The 24,720-nt window shown below is 38.5% G+C and overlaps 1 protein-coding gene across 1 annotated transcript in view; it reads right to left on the bottom strand.

The window, feature by feature from the left end:
* The window catches only part of LOC138795198 (titin homolog), a 207,060-nt gene that overhangs the window by 19,451 nt on the left and 162,889 nt on the right, over positions 1–24,720 (bottom strand). The window contains exons 51-62 of the mRNA XM_069974193.1: positions 16,916–16,945; positions 13,415–13,480; positions 13,171–13,236; positions 11,410–11,475; positions 8,459–8,524; positions 7,096–7,161; positions 6,088–6,153; positions 5,477–5,542; positions 4,070–4,135; positions 2,549–2,614; positions 1,539–1,604; positions 1,272–1,337 (exon numbers count right to left, since the gene is read on the bottom strand). Of these exons, the coding sequence (XP_069830294.1) occupies positions 1,272–1,337; positions 1,539–1,604; positions 2,549–2,614; positions 4,070–4,135; positions 5,477–5,542; positions 6,088–6,153; positions 7,096–7,161; positions 8,459–8,524; positions 11,410–11,475; positions 13,171–13,236; positions 13,415–13,480; positions 16,916–16,945 (756 nt within the window). The remainder of the gene's footprint in view (positions 1–1,271; positions 1,338–1,538; positions 1,605–2,548; positions 2,615–4,069; positions 4,136–5,476; positions 5,543–6,087; positions 6,154–7,095; positions 7,162–8,458; positions 8,525–11,409; positions 11,476–13,170; positions 13,237–13,414; positions 13,481–16,915; positions 16,946–24,720) is intronic.

The following is a 24,720-nucleotide window of genomic DNA, read 5'->3' as shown; positions in this document are numbered from 1 at the left end:
TTTTACTTAAATGCAATTTGAAAGTTATCCAATAAAATATTGGGTAAAATATGAAATTCACAGTTGATGCACAATATTGCAAACTTTAAAGGGGTTGTCTAGGAAGCAGGAAAAAAATTATCTATCCTTGCTGCCAGTGCTAAACTTCCACTGCCCTGTTGTTTTGGAAGGGCAGCAAAAGTGCAGTGCAAGGATAGATAACATCTTTCCTGCTTCCTGGATAACCCCTTTAAAGTTAGGTAAATCATCCTCCCTCCTGGAGAACAACAACTCATTCCATGCTTGTTATTATCTTTTCAGTATCTTTCCCCCAGTTCTAAGCTGCTGCTTTCTGCAGAAGACACAAAAACCTGTGTTGGAGCTGTTCATGCCATCTCTGCTCTGATCTCCTCCTTCCTCCTTTCCGAGATGCCTCATGTTAACAGCCTCCCTGGCCAGCTGTATCTGCTCTTTGTAATGCTGGGAGGGTTAATCACAGTGAAGTTACCACCAACTTGACAGATAAACCCTCCCGTTATTACAAAGTGCAGAGACAGCCAGCCAGGGAGATCAGAGCGGGGATGAAGTGTAGAGCTCACACACAGTTTTTTGTGTCTTCAACTGGAATCAGCAGCTCAGAACTAGGAGAGGGAGACTAAAAAGATAAAAACAAGTATAATAACAAGTCTCCAGGAGGGGAGGGGGTGATTCAACATTATTTTACTTAATTAGATAAACCCTTTAACATGATATTTAATACATTCGAACCCGTTAGCAGCACAAACAGTTTGCTGCATCTGTAAGTATAAGTGTAATTAATACAGCATCTTTAGAGGTGTTTTCTAGGAAAGTTGGCAAAGACTAAGAGGGGTATGTATCATATGTCCCTTTTTTTTTTTTTGCTAGCGCACCTTTCACATGCTGCACGGAAAATTCTGGTCCACGTGCAAAAATTATTACTAGGAGCATGGGCCTTGATATATTTTGTGGTTGTTTTTTTTTTTTGGAGGGGGGGGGTTAAAAAAAAGGCTAATAAACGATGCAGGGTCTTACTGCTGTACTGCTGAGCACATGATAAATTTGGCAAAAAAGGAGCTAACATAAACCACGCCATCTCTGAGCAAAAATTTACTTACTAGTGTAAACATTTACTTATGTTGAAAAACGAATGATACATATGCCCCTAAGTTTTCTATGGTAAAGCAGTTTTAGCCATTCACAAAGCAAAATGTTCCATTATCTGAAAGCAGTGCTACATATATCCATTCATCTTATCTCTAAACATAAATTACCTTCTCTGCATTTATTAAGCCAATTGAGAATATCATAGAAAACACACTGGCAGTAGTGAAGAGCATCTGAAGGTGACATAAAAAATATCAACTTTATGTACCAATTTTACTACTACAACTAATGTTACTACTGCTGTTCTTCTATTTTTACCACTAAGTGAGTGGTACCGTGATTAAATACTAATTTAAAGCTGTTAGTTCATTGGTTAAGTTTATGTCATGCTAATCTCTATAGTCTAGTATTATTGTACTGAAGGCAAAAATTACCTTCTCCAAACTGAGCAAACTTATTGAGCCCTTCATAGAAAAGACTTTGGAAATTGTGTAAAAGATCTGAACAAATGAAAAGTTATTGAATGTGAAAAACAAAAGTGAAATTAGACTAAGCATGATAATTAGAGATGAGCGAACCTCAAGCATGCTCGAGTCAATCTGAACCCGAGCATTCGGTATTTGATTAGCTGGGGCTACTGAAGTTGGATAAACCTCCAAGGTTGTCTGGAAAACATGGATACAGCCAATGACTACAGTATATACATGTTTTCTACATAGCCTTAGGGCTTTATACAACTTCAGCAGCCACCGCTAATCAAATGCCGAACGATCGGGTTTGGATGGACTCGAGCATGCTCGAGGTTCACTCATCTCTAATGATAATGAAACTCAAAGCAATGAATTTTAAGTTTACTATTTATTAGACTCAGTTCACACTTAGGAGTTTTGACAGGGAGAAATATAATGGAAACATTTTGCTCAAGTTTTAATTTCTAATAATTTAATTAAGAGGTTATCCGGTATTAGAAAAAAACACAGCTACTTTCATGCGAGGACAGCACCATCCTTGTTCTTGGGTTGTGTGTGGTATTACAATTCAGCTTCATTCAGCAGAGCTTTAAAACTCGCACCCAAACCAAGGATAGGAAAGGTGCTGGTTCTTGAACCATGTTTTTCAGGGCAATCCTGTTTAATGGGGTTGTGTAATCATCACAAAACATGACCACCATGTCAGAAGAGAGGTTCCCAGCTCACAACCCTGCTATTATCTATTAGCTATTAGCTATGAGAGTGCAAAGTGACTGCTGCTCTGAAGCACCTATATATAGCATTTAGCCATTCACTTGTTGCAAGAAATGTAGGGCCAAGTTTCCAATAAACTGTATCTGTGGTGAGACCATTGAGGTTGTGAGACAATTCAATATGAAAAAAGAAAGACACTGTATGGCTGTAATATGTTGTTTTTTTTTAATTATTATACTTTTATTGATTAGTGATATTACCTTTCTTTAAATGATTGAACTTCTCGAGTGTTTCATAGAATGCGTCTTGGAAGTACTGAAGAAGACCTGGAAGGGAAAGACACAGCTAATAAAAATATGAACTTATAGGAATCTGTTTAAACCAAGAATATTTAAATTTCTAGGCCATAAAGAACTCAAAAAAGAATTAGGGGATCAGGGAGGAAATGCCTTAAAATGATTTAAATCTGCCTTCTAGTTAAAACCTCTGGACACTTGTGTCTAGTCAAGAACCTCAATAATATATGAAATCTTAGAAGACCAGAAGTAGATGGTCCTGTGACCTGAATATTTGATATTCCAACATCTGTCACTAATCTTAGTTGAATTAGAGGCAATAAATATAAGTGGTATATATCCTGATGTCCTACACATTTTTCCCCCAATGTATTTATTTTAAATCTGTTCCATTTCTCACAGTCCATTTCTCAGTTTTTTCTTGATTCTGGAGATACATAAAAAAAATTGACAAATTTACAGTCGGGTTAATGTGCTGGAAGCTAGATATTTTCTGGTTAATACCACATGGTACACTGATTAACATTACCTTTGTTATGTCTGTCCTGTGCACCATTTTTGTAAAAAAGGCCTTTTTATAAATATGCAAAAATATTGCGCTTGTCCTTTCCTCGCTGATAGACCAGAAAACAAGCGAACAGCGCCTTATTACACCGATTTATGAATGATCAACAATGAAAATACGTCCAGATTCTATCAAACCATCAACGATTTCTCGTTGGTCATTTAATCGTTGCCTGCTATTACACAAAACGAATATCGTTCAAATCCAAATGATATAACGTTTTTTCGAACGATAATCGGCCCGTGTAATACCACCCTTACTGTCTTTTTCCTCATAATAGGCAGCCATTGGAACCTTTGTCAAGTCCTAGGTTCTTATAGTAGTTAATCATACAAAAGAGATTTAATCTCTGGCATTAACTGGGTAACAAAGATTTTTATATCCCATCAGTTGTGACATGAGTGCTAGCATGCATTACAACTGCTCTTCCCTCATAACAATGTCTGTGTTGTGACCTTGACATGTTATTATTACATCAAAATATGCTTTCTTTTTGCCAGATCCTTGAGGCACCATTATATTACAATGCAACATAAGGCCATGTTCACAAGGCGTAAGTCAGTGTCAGAGATCTTCCCTGCTGCTGAATTCGGATGCGGGCGCTACAATGCGCGCCTGCATCCGAATTCCCAGCTGCACATAATGGAGCGTGCGCAGGTTCTATGCGTCCGCTATTCAGTGAATAGCGGCCGCAGAAAACTTACATGTCAGTTTTTTTTTTTGCGGTGCCGCTAGGGATCCCCGTCAGAGTGTATACTATGTGTATACACTCCGGCCGGGATTCCACAGATGACAGCCCAAAGTAAGTGGCATATTAATCACAGCCATTGTTGCAAATTGCCAACAATGGCCATGATTAATATGCTACTTACGTTGTGTGAACATAGCCTAAGGTTGAAAGGCTTATTAAATAATATTACCTTGTCCAAACCCAGTAAGTTTGTCAAGTCCATCATGGAAAAGGTTACTGAAGAACTCAGCACAATCTGAGGAAAAAGATTAACCAAAAATAAAGCATTCCTCCGGCCACACAAAAAAAGCTAAAATCTTAATGTACAGTGATTGTATGCACCATTTTCCATTTTGCTTCCTTCTCACACATGGAAAGACAACATTGGGCTAATAGCTCAGCCTCCCTGTCACAAAGAGCCTATGAGTAGCGTTGAGCGGATTTGAGGAAACTGTCTAAACTTTTTCTGAATTTGAACGCTTGGTATTCGATTTCTGGAGTCTGGAGAGGATGCCGCCCTAGGGAGTGCTGGAAAACATGGATACAGCCTATGGTTTTTGTGGCAGCCCTAGGACGGCATCATACTTTTTCAGATGCCAGGAATCAAATGCTGAGCAAGTTGCTGAGCACAGCCCCATTGAAAACAATGGGAGACTTGAGTATTTAACCCCCCAATCCACCCCCCCCCCACACACACACACACAAACACAGTTTCCCGCTTCAGCTGCTGGTAGGCTAAGTTGTAATAGTGAAGATAAATAGGTGACTGACCTGAAGGGGCAGTAAGTATAATCCACCCCCCACCCCCACCCACTCCAAAGCAGTTTAAGGCTGTGCAAAAGCATGATGTAATATCACAGGCTTAATGCTCAGTAGCGGATCATAATAGGTTCTTTTCGGGCGGTAGCCCGGGGCCCTGAGCTCCCGGGGGCCCATGGCCACCCAAAAAGACTTGTACTTTCAGTGGAATATTGTCTCCTGGCTACAGTTCTGCCATGATTTGCACAAATTGCTGCTTTTTTATCACAGTTTTGCACAAATCAGGGTATCATGATATTATCTATCCTGTACTATAAACACCACGCTAGTGCCGTCATAGTTACAGCGGGGTTGTGGGGCCCAAGCTTGGTCAACAGCTCCGGGACTATGATAAAGTAAATTGGCCCCTGTTAACGTAGTAGAAAGGATGCTTAGTTGACTTTCAATAACCTTCTTCTTAGCAAGTATTCAAGCAGCATGCAATATTTGCTCAAGTATTAAGTCCTTTCTAGTAGCCTGATACTTAAAGGGGGTTATCCAGCGCTACAAAAACATGGCCACTTTTCCCCCTACTGTTGTCTCCAGTTCAGGTGCGGTTTGAAATTAAGCTCCATTTACTTCAATGGAACTGAGTTTTAAAACCCCACCCAAACTGGAGACAACAGTAGGGGGAAAGTGGCCATGTTGTTGTAGCGCCGGATAACCCCTTTAAGCAAATATTATACTCATTAAAGCATGCTCATTCATCACTAGGCTAAACTAATGTAGATCTAGTCAATTTATAAAACAACTTTTAGACTCCAACCAATATTATGTCACCTCCTAACAAAATTGTTACCTTCTGCAAACTGAGTTACTTTATTAAGTCCGTCATAGAAGAGATTGTGGCAGAACTGAGCAGATTCTAAAAAAATTGAAACAAAAAAAGATTTATTATTTTTGAGTTTCCGGACAGTAAATTTCTATAGTGCTCCCATGTTGAATTCAATACAGCTTTTTCCAATTATATTGCCTGCAGTACAAGACAACTCATGAGGAAATAGTGGCTGTCGTACGAAAAGATCACATTATACTGCAGACAACACCATTATTTTCTATGGCGGTAAGGATTTGTATCTTGGACAGACAACTTCTGCCTATTTCACTTGCTAACAAATTAGTTGTGTAGTTAACTCTCAAAGAAAATAAATGGAAGTGACTACATGAAAGTGCAATGAACTGATGAAGAACTGTAATGACAATTCTCCTGTTTTAACCCCTTCTCAACAGTTGTCTTATGTAACTAGTTCAAAAACAACTACTTTTTAGGCCGGCTGAATTTGTCACTTAGCTGCTTCTTTGAGAGTTAAGATATCCTAAGTAGGCATATTGTGACATTACAAAGAGTGCTTTACTACTGTAGAATGTACTGTACTCATTGTGATAAATGCAATTATTTAATGATGTTACCTTCTCCATACAGAGTAACTGTGTTAAAAACATCATAAGAGACGTTCTGCAAATACTGACCCCATTCTGAAAGAAAAAAGATGAAAACATATAGAAATATTAAAATCATTATTACTGTATATTACAGCAGAGAGCAGAGCGCACACTATGGTTTGAAGCCGATATATTAATAAAAATCCTCTCTATATGTAACAATAGAAATAAGGAATTATATAGTTTTACATCAAGAAGTGTTGTTTATTTACATTCAGAAACAGTGCTCTCTACTGACATCTCTGGCCGAGTCAGGAACTGTCCTGAGCAGCAGCAGATCCCCATAGAAAACCTCTCCTGCTCAGGACAGTTCCTGACTCGGCCAGAGATGTCAGTAGAGAGCACTGTTTCTGAATGTAAATAAACAACACTTCTTGCAGGACATACAACAGTGTATAAGTACAGGAAGACTTGAGATTTTTAAATAGAAGTAAATTACAAATCTATCTAACTTTCTGACACCAGTTGATTTGAAAGAAAAAAAGTTTTCGCTGGACAACCCCTTTAAGTTATTTAGCCATTTATTGAGCAGACAGAAGGACAGAGAAGAAGGAAGAGATCAGAAGAGCACTAAGAGGAACAGAGAGACCAGAGGTGCAGAGAGAGTAACAAGAATGGGGCAGAGAGAAGAGACAGAGATGAGAATAGAGGAATGTGATGGAGGGATGGACGGAGTTTATGTTGCCCCAGTAAATTTCTCAAAACATCCTGATGGAGTTCTAACGCGTCTTGCAGAAACATGGTTAAATGCTCGAGTCTCCAATTGATTTCAGTCATGTTCATTACTCAACACTTAACCATAGATTTGAACTACAGCTCATAGGGCATAATCTGAAGTCCATGGAGTTTAGGACAAAATCTATTACATGTTCTCGTGTAGCCTAGAGGTCTGTGGGCCCCTTCAACCAGGGCTTGAGACAGAAAGACAATGGAACAGGACAGCCTTGTCAACCTTATCAAGTCAGCTTACATTACCTCCTCCATACTGAGTAAGAGTATTAAGGCTGTCTTGGAAGAAATCCTGGAAGAAGTGAACCCAGTCTGTAAGAAAATAAGCAAAAGGATATTTTTAACAATAATTTCCAAGTACTAAACCTCTGTACGTTACCCACAACTAACAAAGGAATATGCATTTGGTATTGTTATAGATAAGGGTCCACATAACACAATTTTTAGTGGTTTCAAGAAAGAGAGGAATTAGATATTAGTCGGGGAATTTATCAAAACTCTTCTAAATAGAAAGTGGTCTATTTTATGCTCTTTGCTATTAGAGCTATTGCATTGAGACCCCACTTTGAAACGCTGAGATCCTGGCTACTTTCTGCAGTCTGGGACTGTGGCTATTAGCGGGTGCGGTGATTGGCTTATTAGGACCCCCCCACCCCGCACGTGATACAATTGTGGAGGGGGGATCAGATGTACTGGCCGGGACTCAACATCGGAATGACACTGATCCCAGCTCGGCAATGTGTAGATCTGGGCTGCTGTTAAGTATACTAGTTGTATTAGAAGTCCCCCAGGGGACTTCTAATTAATATAAATGTAAAAAAAAAGTTTTTTTTTATAAATAAAAAATTCCCTCCCCTAATAAAAGTTTGAATCACCCCTTTCCCCCACTTTATAAATAAAATTAAATAAACAAATATGTTTGGTATCGCTGCATGCGTAATCGCATAAACTATTAAATTATAACATTCCTGATCTCGCACAGTAAAGGGCGTAAGCGCAAAGAAATTTCAAACTGCAAAATTGCGCATTTTTTGTTGCATCAAATCCAGAAAAATTGTGATAAAAAAGTGATCAAAAAGTCGCATATACGCAAGTTAGAAAGTACAGATAATGGCACAAAGAAATGAGCCCTCACACAGCCCCATAGATCAAAAAATAAAAGCGTTATAATGATGTTAATAGAGCAATTTTAGGGAACATTTAGGTTTTTAAAAAATATATATATTTTTTTAAATATGTCAAATAAAATAAAAGTTATTCAAGTTGCCAATAATTTTAAATCAACCAATCAACCAATATAGATAACAAGTCAGTTTTACCATAGGGCGAATGGTAAAATAAAATAAATAAAATTGCGTTTTATTTTCAATTTCACCACGCATATAATTTTTTTCTGGTTTTGCAGTGTACTTTATGGAAAAATATAGTCTGTCATTGCAAAGTACAATTAGTGGTGCAAAAAAAGAGGGTTCATGTGGGTCTGTAGGTGAAAAATGCAAAAATGAAAGCGCAAAAACAAAAATTAGCCCAGGAGGGAATGGGTTAAACCAGCTACAGTACTCAGAGCATTATTGAATTTACCAATTACAAAAATTGTTAATACTTTTACCTCCTCCAAACTGAGTCAGTATAGAAAGTCCATTATAGGAGAGATTCTGAAGGACATGAGCATAACCTAAAAGAAATTGAAAAAAAAATCTCTGTTAATACTCTAGAATTGGTGGAACAATAATAGGTACAATAGCCCTATTGGATTTCCTTAGATATCCACAAAGCACAAATTTTGATTTCATCTACAGCAGAGGCCATTTAAAGGGGTTATCAGAATACTTAATATTTCCCTCTTCAGAGAAAGCAGTGACAGCCTGCTCAAACAAATACAGAAACCACTGCAGTCTGAATGGCTGAGTTTTTTTTTTTTTAATGGCACCCCCGCCAAAAAACTTTTTTTTTTAATTATCGGAGTATCCCCTTTAACAAAGGCAGATTATTTATCTAATCAGTGCTAGAAAAGCTTGTAAGAAAAAAAAAATAATAATACATACAGTAACATTTTTAAATATAGTATAAAAAATACTTTTATCTTGTCTGAATAATAGGCTGAAATGTAAGTACTATGGCTCGGATACTGTATATCAAGAAAAAAACAAGTGTCTGACAGATAACCACCAATCACAGCTCATTTTGACAAACTAAAACTTAAAATGTACTGTATCTGTCACTTAAAATATCTGTAGAAATCAATATTACTATTACTATATAGTGTATAGGAGCCAACACAGAGGCTAGTCTGCATCCAGACTGCAGCAGAGCCTAAGGAACGCAGACACAGGGATGGAGTTTGCTAGGGAGTTACCAGGGGGGAAAATGGCATACACTAGTTATAGAATGGACAGGTATAGTCCTGTTTCTCATATACATACACATGTTCCCATGTACAGCGCTGTTCTAGTCCCGAGCACCGGCAGGGGGTGAAGCACTGGAGGTGGGCCGGCCTGCCCCAGTGGGAGGAAACCCCCTCCCCTCTATGACGCGGCTCCATTGATTCTATCTGGTGCCGTTCTATCCATGTGAAAATCCTTTTACATACAGTAGGCCGATTATCATCCGGTAGCATTACTAGAAATGCTCCTATGGCCGATTATCAGCTCATGTAAATGTGACAACAATCAGATAAGGAAAGAAAAATGTCTGATTATTGGATAATCACATATTTTGGACTACGGCAAAATTTATTGCAATTTGTTGCACATCTCCCTGTTTAAATAATAGATGCATGGCTGATAGCAAAGGAAAACATGCATGGTTGTATACATATCTGTGCTGTCAGTTTCCATGACTGCACAAACGATACAGGTATTGTTCTCGTGTCCTGGCTGCTTGGTATAAAGGCACTGCAACTAAGCGCCAATCTCATTGGTCGATGCTCGTTTGCATCCTTGCACGTCCCCATGTCAGACTGTATAAAAATTCCTTTAGCTGTGATTGGTCAGACACATTTTCATCTCAGACAGACTGATAAATTTGGGCTCGTATTCATTGAGAAATTCCAGTCATACATACATATGTTTGTTGTCTACATCAAATTATCACACTATCATATGGTCTGTCTCACACTTTCTTGAAACGCCACCAGATATTATAAATATTTGCAACAATCTTGAAAAAGAAATCAGTGACGTAGATTGGATTACATACAGTGAGCAGACCTAAACCAAGTAATTTTAATATGATCTACAAGTAAAAACTTTACCCCTGGCAGACTGGCGCAACTAAAATAAAATTGTAACTTCAACAGCATATAAGAATTTATAAGATTTCTGTTGACTAACTATTTTCTTGCAATGCTGGGGTTCTTGTTTTAAATGTGGTAGTGGGCTTAAAGGGGTATTCCACTTAAAATTTTTTAATCCTGTTCAATTCTTACTCATAATCTAAGCTTGTGTGTAATAGGTTTCTATTGCATGAATTGGTCCGTTTTTCTGCAGCGCATCCTGACTCACACCACTAAACTGTAGAAAATCCTCACTCCCTGGTACACCTGGTAAATTTCCTGGTCTCCAATCCTCTGCCCCCCCCCCCCCCCCTTTATGAGACCAAAGTAACATGATCGGTGTCTTCTGTTACCAGGCAAGCTGTAACACCTCATCTGTAACCCCACCCACCCTTGACATCACACCAATCAGTGAGCACCTGGCCAATGAGAGGAGAAACAACAAAACAGTGAAAGCCTCCTGAGCAGAATAGGGGATGGGAAACACAGTTGTTTCATCTCTCTCTCTCTCTCTTATTAATCTATAGATAGATAGATAGATAGATAGATAGATAGATAGATAGATAGTAAGTGCAAGATAAGGCGGATATTTGGCAGTTGGTTTTGAGGTGCAATGCTTGCTGGGAGATGTAGTTTACCAGCTGGCGCCTTCTTGGTTTTAGACCAGCGTTTAGAAAAACTCGTAACTCAGAAATGGCGGCAGCTAATAAGACGGGAGATGTCTCAAAATACTCAAGGGGACTTGGTGAGTAAGACTAGCTAGGTTTGGGAGCACTTCAGTTTTTAGCTCTTGGGTGGAGTTCCCCTTTAAATTACCCAGAATTTTGTCTTATGTAGGAATTACTGCTTTTTTTTACTAGGTTCAGATGTTAGCTTTGTTTACTGGGGCAGGGCTAAAATCAATGAGGAATTCCAGCCAGCCTATGACACCTGCTCCTACCCACTTGATGACTCTGTGACATCAAGTTCACTAGAAGGAACAGGAAACAGACATGGAACGTGACATCACAGAAAATAAATCACAGGCAGAGTGTTCATGTGACTGAGAACACAAGAAGCGCCGTGAATAAAAAAATAATAAATGAATAAAACAAATGTCAATGCTATGCACGTTTTTTTTTTTTGTTTTTTTTTTTAAGTTCTGGAAAACCCTTTTAAGGATGTGCAAATAAGTGCTAACATCTATAAGCTCTGTGTGGTTGGTCATGATGAGTCAATTCTTCATACATGTGACAGATTATCAATAAAGTAAAAAACTTGCAGCATACCCAAGCTCCTTCACTCACCTTCCCCATATTCATTAACTGTGCTGACAGCATCTCTCAAGACACTCTGCACATAGTCAGGAGAACCTAAAAGACACAGGTTACATTAATGTTACAGGTATGTTAGTAAGGAATTAGAATAGGACATTAATGTGAATTATTTAGGCTGTAAAGTTGTCATAGTGATCAGACCTTACAGTGCATGTTTACCTTTTACCACCATGTATTTCTGAAGGCCAATATTCTATGCTGAGTGACTTCATATATCTGTATAGTGACCAGTAGTGCGGAGCACTAAAATACTGGATTGCTTTACTTACTTCAAATCAATGGGAGACTGGAACATTTAACCAGGTGCCCCCTGCGCGGCAGAACCAAGAGTGCCTGATTCACTTTCAAGTAACCTATTGTTTTTTTTTTGTTTTTTTTTATACATCCCTTCAAGGGGCAACATATACAAAAAAGTTATATTTTACTGCAAGACACATTAGAACTCTGATGGTATGCTGGCAATTGAACATACCATCGGAGTTATAATGTGTCTTGCACAAATGTATTGCAACTGCTAACATACTATACTACCAGAAGTGACATAAATTTAATATTGCCCCCTGCTCAACAATTTCTCTTTTTTCATTTACGCTATGTTCACACTACATATATTTCAGTCAGTATTGTGGTCCTCATATGTTATATTGAAATAATGGCAGTTATTTACTGTTATATGGCGGCCATCCACTCAATTTCAACATTATGTGAACAGATCCTTTCTGTGTTTTTAATCCACTCCTGGTTTTGGTTGCAATACTGACTGAAATATACTGACTGAAATATACGTTGTGTGAACGCAGCCTTAGCTGGGTTCACACTATGTATATTTGAGGCTGTATTTGTGAGGCTGTATAGCAATCAAAACAAGGAGTGGATTGAAAACACAGAAAGGCTCTGTTCACAAAATGTTGTAATTGAGTGGATGGTCGTCATTTAATGGCAAATTTTTGCTGTTATTTTAAAACAACGGCTGTTATAGTGAAATAATGTCAGTTATTTACCGTTATATGACGGCCATCCACTCAATTTCACCATTGTGTGGACAGAGCCTTTCTGTGTTTTCAATCCACTCCTGGTTTTGGTTGCTATGAGGACCTGACTTGAGGACCAAATACTGCCTGAAATATACTTAGTGTGAACCCAGCTTAAGTGTGTAAATAAGTCATTTTTCACTGCTGAAACTGTTAAACAGCTGTTAAGATAAGTAGACACATGGTACCTTTCATACATCCATCTGTGCTTCCATAATATTAAAAAATTATTTTATTCTCCTGTGCAAAGTCTCAAATAGGCTTTCTCAAGTGCTCCTTGACCTAACAGCTATCTAACAGTGTCATTAGTTTGGAATGCGAATTGCAGCTTACAGATTCCCCTTAAAGTGTACCTATCATAGAGACATGTCAAAAGTTTTGAGTGTTCAGACCTGTACCAATCAAAAGAAAGAGCGGGGAGAAGCAGTGAATCCTCTTCCCAATCTGAGTTAGAAAAAAAGATGTCCTCCATAGGAGCCCATTATAAGTCTGACTCTTTTTTCTAACTCAGAGCGGAGAGTGAACAGCTTTGCTATGGTCTTCTCCCCTCTCGTTCTCCCGATCAATATGAGTCTAAGCAATCAGACCCGGACTAATCAACACTTTCGACATGTCTCTATGACATGTCAAAAGTTTTTTTTTTTTTTTTAAACTACAGGGAAATTTTATTGGCACTTATAATGATTAAATTCCATCTTACCTCCTGTGTACTGAGTAACCGTAGTGAAGTGTTCATAGAGAACATCTTGCAAATATTGAACTCCATCTGAAGGAACAGAGAAACCATCATTACACACCTGTAATCTAAATATAACTGGATATATAAAGGTACAGCGAGAAATTTCTTTGTGTGTATGATATTTAGTCAATAAAATTAAACCTAAAGCCCTGACCATAAACAAGTATTATGGAGTACACAAAATTATTATTACTTCTTTACTCACCTTCCCCATATTCATTAACAACACTGAACGCATCTCTCAAGACACTCTGGACATAGTCAGGAGAACCTAAGAGAATGAAAACAAGAATTTACTAATAGTGATGTAAAGTCAGGTACCATACAACCAAAGCAATTTCTAATTCGGGAAGGAATTTTCTCCATGTGATGGCTCAATTTTCAGCTGCCTTATAGGGGTTTTTGGCTTCCCCTCGATCAACACAATAGGATTTCCCTAGGTTGAACCTGATGGACTCTAGTCGTCTTTCAACCATATTACCTATGTTGCTATATCTAATCATTTCTTCTCTACAATTGCTCCCCAGCATCCAACCGCAAACTGATTTTAAAGGGGTAAAGGGGATTATTATTATTTCTTCATTAAAAAGTCTAATTTACTCCTGGGAAATACAAAAATGCAAAAAAAAAAAGAGAGTCTGTGGAGCCTTATTTAAGAGTCTCAAAACACAGGATTAGCCAGATATCCCTCCAGGTTAGAGCCCAGCTAAGGGGTTGCTCCGGTAAGGGAACCATCAAACAACCATCATTAAATGACCCTTTCAGTTGATGTCCAACTCTATTTATGAGCCCACGAACATGACAAGGGAAAACCCAAAGTCAGGTATCCATCCACAGACAGCTGTTTCGGAGTGTTGCCCCTCATCAGTGTGTAGCAGGATTGTAGCTAGGTGGGAGAAATGCCTAGTAGAGCCATATGGTAAAAAGATCACTAATCTCAGGGAGAACTAAGGGTTGAAAGAAAAGAAAATGAAAGAAAGAAAGAAAGAAAGAAAGAGGGAGAACAGCCAAAGAAAACACTGTCGGCTGCTGGATAAGGTGCTCAAAACCATGAAATTCTAGGTGCACTGCCCCCTGGGAATACTTTATTGTGTGTGTGTGTGTGTGTGTATGTGTGTGTGGTGGGGGGTGTCTTTCTTGTACAGTACTGTGCAACTGTGCTTGATCAGAGCAGGGTCCAGGGGCCTGTCACCCACATGTCAGTAATATATTTCTGTTTAATGACTTTCTGTTTAATAGTTTATTTATCTAATAGAAAACTACTATTTTTAACATAGACAATGCACTACTCGCATATTTCTCTTATACTAATTTAGTTCCATGCACTCAAAACGCATTGTGATTCCATGAAGTGCTAGATCACCATTTTCTTCTTTGGAATATGCCATCGGAGTGTGCCACATGTGAATCCGTGAACACTTATGGAGGGACTTATGGAGCTGTATTTTTTAAATCTGCCTCAGTGTGTCATGTCACCCCCCTTAAAAGTCATTTAACCACAGCTTTAAATGGCATACAGTAGAATGTATGCTGAGTCATATAACACATGCGTGTCATAGGTTAGGCATAATCTTTAGTCTTATTTAAAGTGGAAGATTTTTTCAACTTGTACTAAAAAGTTTTATAGATTTGTAATTGACTTCTATTTGAAAATCTCCAAGCTTTCAGTACTTATCAGCTGCTGTATGTCCTGCAGGATGTGGTGTATTCTTTATAGTCTGACACAGTGCTCTCTGCTGCCACCTCCATGTCATTGACAGAAACTGTCCAAAGCAGGAAAGGTTTCTATAGGGATTTGATACTGCTATATCTTTGTTAACACACAGTATTTCCATCAGTAATTTGATCAGTATTTTTTTCAATTAAAGCCAGAAGTGGCTTTCTATTATAATTTTTCCTTGTCAGTTCCACTACCGATTTTAGCTGCAAATACTGACAGAAACACTGGCCAGAATACTATAGCAACCTCAGCAACCATTAGGCGGGCTAGTGGGTAGATTACGTATTTTTGTGATAAATCATACAAGATGTTCTGTATGTTGGGGTTTGTTCTTGTGATGGATACTTTTTTTGTTATTTATTTGGCAAACAGTAAAGATTATTAATAAAACAAAAAAAAGAAGTCTAATGTGTGCAACTATTCTAATGTGGGTTGGTATTTATTTTGTTCCATTATATTGTGTGTGTCATAGTGAATGCGTCTAAGTAAAAAGTAGCAAACATATTCACCTGGTACTGACCAGACATAAGCCTGCACCAGTTTTGGCTACTTTTTAGAAAGTCACAAATGATAAATTTAGTGCAAATTGCAGATTACACGAATTTTAAGGTGAAAGTCAAAACTGGCAGATTTTTTTTTTTAAAAGCTGCATCCAAAAAATATTTACCTGTCAAATATTGGTTCATAAATAGAAATTAGATCAAAAATGGGTGAAAATTTCAATTATTTACCTACAAATAGGCACAAATGGGGACATTTATCAAACTAATTGCGCCTGTTTTTAGTCTAATATATCTAGTTTGCGCTCAAAATAAATCTAATATGAATTTGTGAAGCTTTTTTAGACAAGACTATCAAAAATTGGATGCGACTTTTTGAATTAGATGTTTTGTTGTTAATTAGATTGAAAGTGCGCCAGAATTCTTTTTTAGCTAAATTTATTAACTGCGCAATTTTTTTAAAAGTTTCATATATTGGCGCATCACTACGTCTGCTCTGAACCAGGTGAATTTATTAGACTAATTAAAAGACCAATATTTTTAAGACACATTTACTATGCTATTAGACAATTTACATAAATTTGACTAAACACATTAGATTGGAAATGATGCCAAAACATCTTTGACAAAATCGTGTTTTTAGATTTGTTAGTAAATATCCCCCAAAGCTCTTAATAAATTTCCCCTAGGTGTAAACATAGCCTTGGACAGTTATTATCACTGACAGAGGTGGCAGAAGAGAGCACTATGTCAGACTGGAAAGAATACACCATTTCTTGCAGGACATACAGCAGCTGATAAATACTGGAAAACTGGAGATTTTTTAAATAGAAGTTTTCACAAATCAATATAACTTTCTGACACCAGAAATGAATGAATGCACAAAAAAATATATTTTCATGGGATTTACCATAAGACTTTGCAAAAAAAAAACCTCTTGATGCCTTTGTCCTTTCTGCAATATTTTTCAATCAAGACAACTTTTACATTGCAGTGAAATTAAATTAAGCCGCTAATCATACCATTATCGCAGCCCCATTTTTATTACACTAGCTGAAAATCCATTTAATATAGCGCCCACACTGAAACATACATCGCCTTAATAAGTTAATAAGTTTAGTCTTTGTATTGCAGATAATTAATTTTTACTTATTAGCTTTCCAGACTCATATTAATTCTCCATTGGGCATAAAGTATATTAAATCTTGCATTAAACATCTTGCAACATTCAGGATAAGTGGCAGCTAAAGCTGGATCTTTAGGTTGAGCTGTATCATCTACACTTTCTGCCATGACAAAGGAATACCAGCTTTGCAGATTATTCAGGCTAAGTGTCAGAGTGATAAAATACAACAGGGCAATGCTTGGAATATAATCATTTTGTTAAATATCAGCTATTCAAGTAAATGAACTTACAGATGACAGTTGCCCACAGGTTATATGAATAAAAAACACACACCATGATAAATGTGCTCGCAGAACGTACCTTCTCTTTCAGAGATGATTTCTTCGGGTTCTGAAAGAATCAGTCAGTAAGAATTTACTGTTAATAGAAATCCTATTATACTTGGTTCTTTCAAAGTATTTAATACTAGTGTACTTTACAAAGAAAACAAGTACTTCAAATGAATCAGTCTAATTATACAAAATTTAAGATCATAGTCTTCAGCCTGACATTGAGCTTACATAGAAATATACTACAGCTCAATCCCTTTAATCCAGGATTAGATAAAAAATGACAGTAACCAATTACCAGAATTCAAAGGAATAACTGGATAAACCTGAGGAGAATATTACATTGTATTCAGATCATATGTTCCTTCACAGACTTTATGGGTTAGGATTAGGCATGAGCAAAACGAACCGTAACAAACCAGATTCGTTACGAACTTCGCAAAAAGTTTGGTTCATCACTGAACTTTGAGAAAGTTCATAACGAATCTGGAATATTAGATATTCGTACACATATCTCCTGATATTCGAATATTTAATCAAATATTCGATCCCATTAAAGTCTATGGGAACAAGTATTCAATCATTGAAAAACATCTATTCGACCACTTGGAAGTCACCAAGTCAACAATGACACCTCAGGAAATGATGCCAACACCACTGGAATGCAACTGGGACAGCAGGGGAAGCATCTGACACCCCAAAATAAAGTCTCAAGTCGATGTTATACAGGTGAATTACCTGGTTATTGAAGAGTGCATGAATATTTTATAGGTACAGCTTGTCGGCTGTATTATGTAGCACGTAGCACTTGGTAAACAGAGTGCCTTATTGTAGCACAACAGCCTGCTTGTACCAGCCTGTGTATGTATGTATGACGTAGCAGCATGTAGCACTGGATGAACACACATACTACTCTCTTTTTTAGATTGAGCAGTCTAGCACGTATCAGCAGCACAAAGCACTTGGTGAGCAGAGTGCTTGCACTACCCTTTGTAGATTTGCTACTACATATTTGAATGGAAACACCCAGTAACCTTGTTTGCTGACACTGAATGGAAACACCCAGTAACCTTGTTTGCTGTCAATGAATGGAAACAGCCAGTACTCTTGTTTGCTGTCAATGAATGGAAACACCCAGCGACCTTGTTTGCTGTCACTGATTGAAAACACCTAGTAGCCTTGTTTTCTGTCAATGAATGGAAACACCCAGCGACCTTGTTTTCTGTCACTGAATGCAAACACCCAGTAACATTGCTGTCAATGAATGGAAACACCCACTACTCTTGTTTACTGTCAATGAATGGAAACACCCAGTAGCCTTGTTTGCTGTCACTGAATGGAAACACACAGTAACATTGCTTGCTGTCACCAATTTTGGGATGGTTTATATGCTACCTCTGTTTTAATGGTTCACTGTGTGATCACTGCCATGCTGTTGCCCAGAATTTGGCGTAATGGTGCGATTAGGCAGCCTCAGAGGCATCCATGCATGCTTCCCTTCCTGTCCCATATGCATCCAGAGGTGTTGGCATCATTTCCTGAGGTTTCATTGTGCACTTGGTGACCTCCAATTCGTCGAATATTGATTTCCAGGTCCCAAGGATTTTTCTCCCATAGACTATAATGGGATTCGATATTCGTTCGAATAGTCGAATATCGGGAGCTATTTGAATCTAATCCAATCGAATCGAATATTTCACTATTCACTCATCTCTAATAACCAGGTAATTCACCTGTATAACATCGACTTGTGACTTTATTACCGGCGATTTTGGGGTGTTAGATGCTTCCCCTGCTGTCCCAGTTGCATTCCAAGGGTGTTGGCATCATTTCCTGAGGTGTCATTGTGGACATGGTGACCTTCAAGTGGTCGAATAGATGTTTTTCAATAATCGAATACTTGTTCCCATAGACTTTAATGGGATTGAATATTCGATCGAATATTCAAATATCAGGAGACATGCGTACGCATATCGAATATTTGAATATTTCACTATTCTATCATCACTATTAGCAAGGTTCGTTTTAGTTTGCCGGATCGAACCGAACTTTTCAAAAGTTCACTCATCCCTAGTTAGGTTACAATGGTCTGCTTTTGATGGTGAATTTCGCCTTTTAGATTTATGTTAATGGATCCATCATATGGGATGACATACCATATCATCCTGCCCTAGCCCAAAATACATCCTAGAGTACATTCAATTCAATCTTGCTCACCCATGATGTGTGGACCGAACTGATATTAGTTATAAACTTTATAAAAAGTTCAGATCGGTGCCAAACCAAACTATTTGCAAAGTTCAGAACGAGTTTCTAAAGATAATGGGTGCACTATAAAATATGCATAAAAACAACAAAAATAAGCTTATGCTCACCTGCCTGTGCTTCCTCTGTGTCCTCCTGTGGGTCTTCACAGTCCCCAGCCCAATCAGACAATCACTGAGATGAGACAGTGAACCAGTGATTGGCTGAGCAGACTGTCACCCCTGAGATGAGAGTGACAGCCTGTTCAGATAATCACTGGGCGTGGTGTTGTCCCATCTCAGTCAGTGATTGGCTGAGCAGGTTGGAGGCAGCTCCAGGGGACATCGGAGACCAAAGAAGGATGATACCGGAGGAGCAAAGACAGGTAAGTAGAGATTGCGAAATTACTGAACTATGCTAAAAAAGCTAAGCGCCTGCAATCGTTTAGCTGTTTTAGTGTGGTTCGTTTAGGGTTCGGGTCAGATTAACCCAAATTATGCCTCAAATTTAGGTAAACCTGCAAATAGATGTTCACCATAGAGGGGGCTCTCAGGGGCTCTAGTGCCAAAGCTAAAATCACCAGAGCTAAAGTCACCACTCTAAAGCATAATTCTAACAAAACCATGCCAGTTTTCAAAACTCTTTTGCAACAACAGATCTGCATTTAACAAGATGACCATGTGCAATCTCCATCTAACTGTAAGAGACAAACTCCATTATAGATCTAGAAATATTGTCTTGTGCAGCAAGATCGTGGAGAGTCATGGGGAGAAGCACTCAGCTTTATGCTTCTTCTGGCTATATCTCAAGATCTGTTCAGACCCCAACCAATTAAAGGCCATGTCAGTCTGGTCAGTCTTTTCTCAACCAAAACCAAGAGCAGGCTACAAATGTAGAAACTGCAAATCTTTCCATTTTAATTTTGTCTTGTCAATTCCACTCCTGCTTATTGTTGAAGAAAGGACCAAAGACTGATGGAAATACTATGTGTGCATATAGCCCAAACATGTAGCTTGTGTCTGTCTTTTTTTGTATGACAGTGCCCATTTAGGAGTTAGTTAACTAAGCAGTACAAAAGCATAACCAATTGAGGTTACATCTGTAAGACACCTAATGGAAGCAAAACATGTCAATAAAGTTTTATTTTGTCTAAACACTATGTACACAAGTAAATATTCTGTATGGTCTGATTGTGTGTTGCATTTATTTTAGAACTAAAAAAATACATATAAGTAATTTGTAAAAACTCTTTCTGATGTTTTTGCCAATGATGTGGTCATGAAATCACTGCTGGGAGTAAAAGAGGTTATACTTTGTGATGCATTTTGACCTACATTTTGGAAAAAAAATAAAAAAAAAGAAAGACATAAAAACATTATTTGCAACCCAGTGGGGAGAAATAACGCTAAGATTTGATTCTGTGCTGTGAAGCTGAAAGCAGCAGAAAGTCATTACTGTCGTTCTTCTTTGCATCAAAAGCCAGAATAAAAAGTGGAAATGCCTAAATTACTCTAAAATAATAGTTTTCATGAAAAATAACTCTATCTTTAAGGTTAAAATATATGTGTGTTTAACTCCAAACCTATTCCAAACAAATTATAGACTCAAGAATACTGTACAATTCCAATTGCTTATTCACCACCAGACAAATGTATGCAGTCTCTCTACAAAATTACATCAGATGTCACAATGTATTCTAAAATAATAGAAGTATATTCCAAATATTACTCTAAGGCTATGTTCACACAAAATCAAAAATAGAGAAAAGGAGGCCGATATTGATATTTAAAAAAATGTCAGTTTTTGCCGCAATTTAACTGACTGCAATGGCAATGCATTGAAGTCAATGGAAAGACAGACGTCCAATGCACACAATGTATTGAATAATGGACGTTTTTACTGCAGGCATTAAAATAAGGAACATGATCATTATTTTCGGACGTCTTTTGCAAACCTCGGACGTTTTTTGTTAGTTGTTCACACCTTTCTTTCTCCGTTTTTACTATTCAATTCAATTGACTTTTTAATTAAGACACACCCAAAGGTCAATTAGTAACATCAAACTAGAATAATGTACCAACAGCCGTCATTGCAAGGGAAGGCCAGACAGCTAAATGACGTCCATTATTTTAGACTTAAAATGACGTCCGTCCTTTTAAACAGAGCTGAAAAAATGTTGTGTGTACATAGCCTTAGGCTATGTCCCTACTTTGAGTCACCATACCCAGAAGAACCCTACTCACACAGGGTGATAGTGGGGCCCCCGCCCTAATAAGGGTGACCCCTACCCCAAAATACCCCTTTGAGACTTCCCCTATAAATTATCAATTTGTAAAACTAGAAACCCTAAATGTTGTCCCACTCCGACGTACATTTCAATCAAATCATTGGTTTCCTCAGGGTGGGAAATGAAGTCAGGGACATTAAAAAATTGAGATAATGATATGAACTTCCTTCTAATACTATGATTATACAGGGGATTGGGGTGAGTCGCTCCCTTGCAGTGGCATGGGAAAGCAATCACTCACAGACAGCCATCCAGAGCTGTAATAAGTCAAGTAATGTCTCCTCCGCAGTGACAGGAGAGATAGATCATTCACTTGAAGAGTAGTGGCTCCTTCACTCTTTTGTATTTTAGGTGCTCCAGCCAGCTACAAGTGAGGGAGCTATATCTCCTGCCAATGCAGAGGAGACATAACTTTGCTTATTACAGCTCTGGATGGCGAGAAGGAAGTGCATATCATTATCTCTGTTATTCAATTTTGTGATCTCCCTGAGTTTGTTTCCCTCCCTGAGGAGACCAGTGATTTGGTTGAAACGCATGTCGGAGTGGGACAACCTTTAGGGTTTCTAGTTTTACAAGCTGATAATTTATAGGAGAAGTTTTAAAGGGGGAATTCGGGGTAGGGGTTGCCCTTACTCGGGCGGGTGCCCCACTATCACCCTGTGCGAATAGGTAGAGCTGATCTATGATCTATGATCTATGATAAGGGCATGATATACATCCTTTTCCCTGAGAATTATCGGCCCAAACCCAAGATTGCATTACGCATAAGTGGGAAATGGAGTGACACCGTCATGAACAGGTGAGATAAATGGTTCATTACCTATAGCAGGTTGCATGACACAATGAGGTGATCCGAGTACGGTACCTTTGATGTTATTGGGAGGAGATATATTATTTTAACCTTTATTATTTTTCCCCCTCTGTGATATATGTTCCCATTACGGGAACTAGTGGTTCACTTATCTCTACTCTTAACCTCTTAAGGCTATGTTCACATAAAGTTTTTCACTCATATTTTTGGATGGCTGTCATTATGAGACTAAAATATGACCATATATTTTGAGAATAATAGTTGTCATTTTCAAAATACAGATGTATTGTCATTTACAAATGACAGCTGTGCAAAAATATGGCAGAAAACCGATGTTTTGTGAACATAGCCTGTTAAACCTTGTAAAGGACAGTTATAAAGTAGTTTCCATCTCTACAGGAATAAATCAAACTCAGGAACGTTACACCTGGTAGGTAACAGCAGTTTAGACAGGCTAGTCTACTGTGGCTGGGCTCTTATTCACCTTCAGGTGGTGCTCAGCGTATAGAGTACATCTTGTAATCCAATTTGAGAGTAAAGAGGTGGCACTCACCACTTGCGGTAAACACACAGACCTTTATTTCATACAACAGGTCGTGGGATGGAGATGGACAACAGACCATTTCACACCCCAAACGCTGTGCGCTTCCTCTGGGGCCCTTGACATCACACGCACACAGACATTACATGCACACAGAGACAAACAACACAAACAACGACTAAAGAATAGCTGTACGGAAATGGGTCAGGAAACCAAGCAGGTAAAAACCGAGTGCCAAGTCAGCAGAGAAATAGGAAGTCAGAGAAAGAGAAGCCAGAGGTCAGAAGATCCAAAATAGCAATTCAGGTAACATGAACATGGTCCAGGACATGATTTGACCATTCCTCTGACATCCAGACAACACAGGTCACAGGAATGAGAGTGATGATGGAATCTGTCAATTGACACTAACTTAACTGTCTGCAGCCCAGAACAAAATCATCAGGAGAAACAGCCAGGTGTGGTGGAATATAATTAACACAGCAATAGAGCAGTGTTAAGATCAGTGCCAAACAAAATACAATAAACAGTATGTACAAATCACGGTCAACAGCGTATCATCTTCCATATTTTATGGACTTAGACTGACACTGAAGCCTGCATGGGCACGGATGTTACACCATCCTAAGGATAAGCTATTGATATCTGATCAGTATCAGTCTATTTTTTAACACCTCCCCCCCCCCCCACACACACACACAGTCAATGCTTCTTCATCAGGCACAACTACATGCATTTTGTAGGTGCTGTGCCAGATACAAGTCTCTACAATTCAGTCACAATGTAAGGACCTGTGAATGTTAAGGGTTCTACAATTGACAGGCGTGACCCTGCCAATTAGCTGATCAATAAAGGTGCCAAGAGCCTGACACCCACTGACCTCATAGGGCTGGTCCATTTTACGAATAGGCCATCAATATTAGCCCTGGGGCAAAAAGTCTTTATCTGTTCAGTAAATTAACCGATACAATGAAAAACACATTTTGGAGTTACATATCATTTTGCTTTTCTTGGGTTTATCTCCCATGTTATTGTTTTTACTGCTTTAGATCAAATTTCTAGGTTCAGATATAAAGGAAGGATGCAGGTAATTTACATTAAATATCAGGCACCTAAATAATCAATTCCTAAAACACAGATAGTTTATTTGACAGAAAATTTGTCATAGAGCCAGCGACTGGCTGATGTGAGACTCATCGACTGATCACTTTTTTTTTTTCAACATGTCATGTCATGTGATCTATCGCTCCATGTAATAAGACATACTGCACTATTATCATTCCATGTAATAGGTTTGGTAAGCTAATATTGTTCTAGCAGATTGATGCTCACTTACCCCTTGGGTTGTTGGGCTGTCTAATATGGCCTTAAAGGCATTGTCCAGCATAAACTACTACTCTACGATGCTGCTAGGGCTGCGGGGGACACAACTGTGATGTATACTTACCCATCTCGCTCCACCGCAGCTGCCAGTTCCCAGACCGCCCGCGGTCTGTTGCTCTCCACCACTGTCCTCTTCTTCACAACTTCCACTGACATGCCGCTCCAACAGGAAGAGACAACTCAGCACAGGCAGCACTACACCGTCTATGCTAAGCGATCATTAGCCTATCCTGTAGTATGAGTAACTGATCTTCAGAACAGGGACCTTAATTTCCCCACTCAATGGATCCATAGTGTGCACACATGACTACTGTTCCATTTTTTGGTATTGAAGCTGAGATAATCTAGACACCCTTAGAGAATGAACAGAATGGCAGTGTGTGCAAGAGAAGGGAGACAAGGGAGGTCTATTTTCAGGATTGCAAGGGGGCCCCAGCAGTAGACCCCCCGCCCTGATCTGTTAGTTATGCCCTATCAGGGAATGGGGTGCAACTTAATTAAAGTCCACTTTAGACAGTCACTGGGACACCAAACAGCAGCACACTTAGTACCTACTGTTCCATAATAGGA

The sequence above is a fragment of the Dendropsophus ebraccatus genome, chromosome 6 (genome assembly GCF_027789765.1).
Source record: "Dendropsophus ebraccatus isolate aDenEbr1 chromosome 6, aDenEbr1.pat, whole genome shotgun sequence".
Taxonomy (NCBI): domain Eukaryota; kingdom Metazoa; phylum Chordata; class Amphibia; order Anura; family Hylidae; genus Dendropsophus; species Dendropsophus ebraccatus.
Note: the sequence above shows the minus strand (reverse complement) of the source record. Positions and strands in the feature narration are given on the sequence as shown.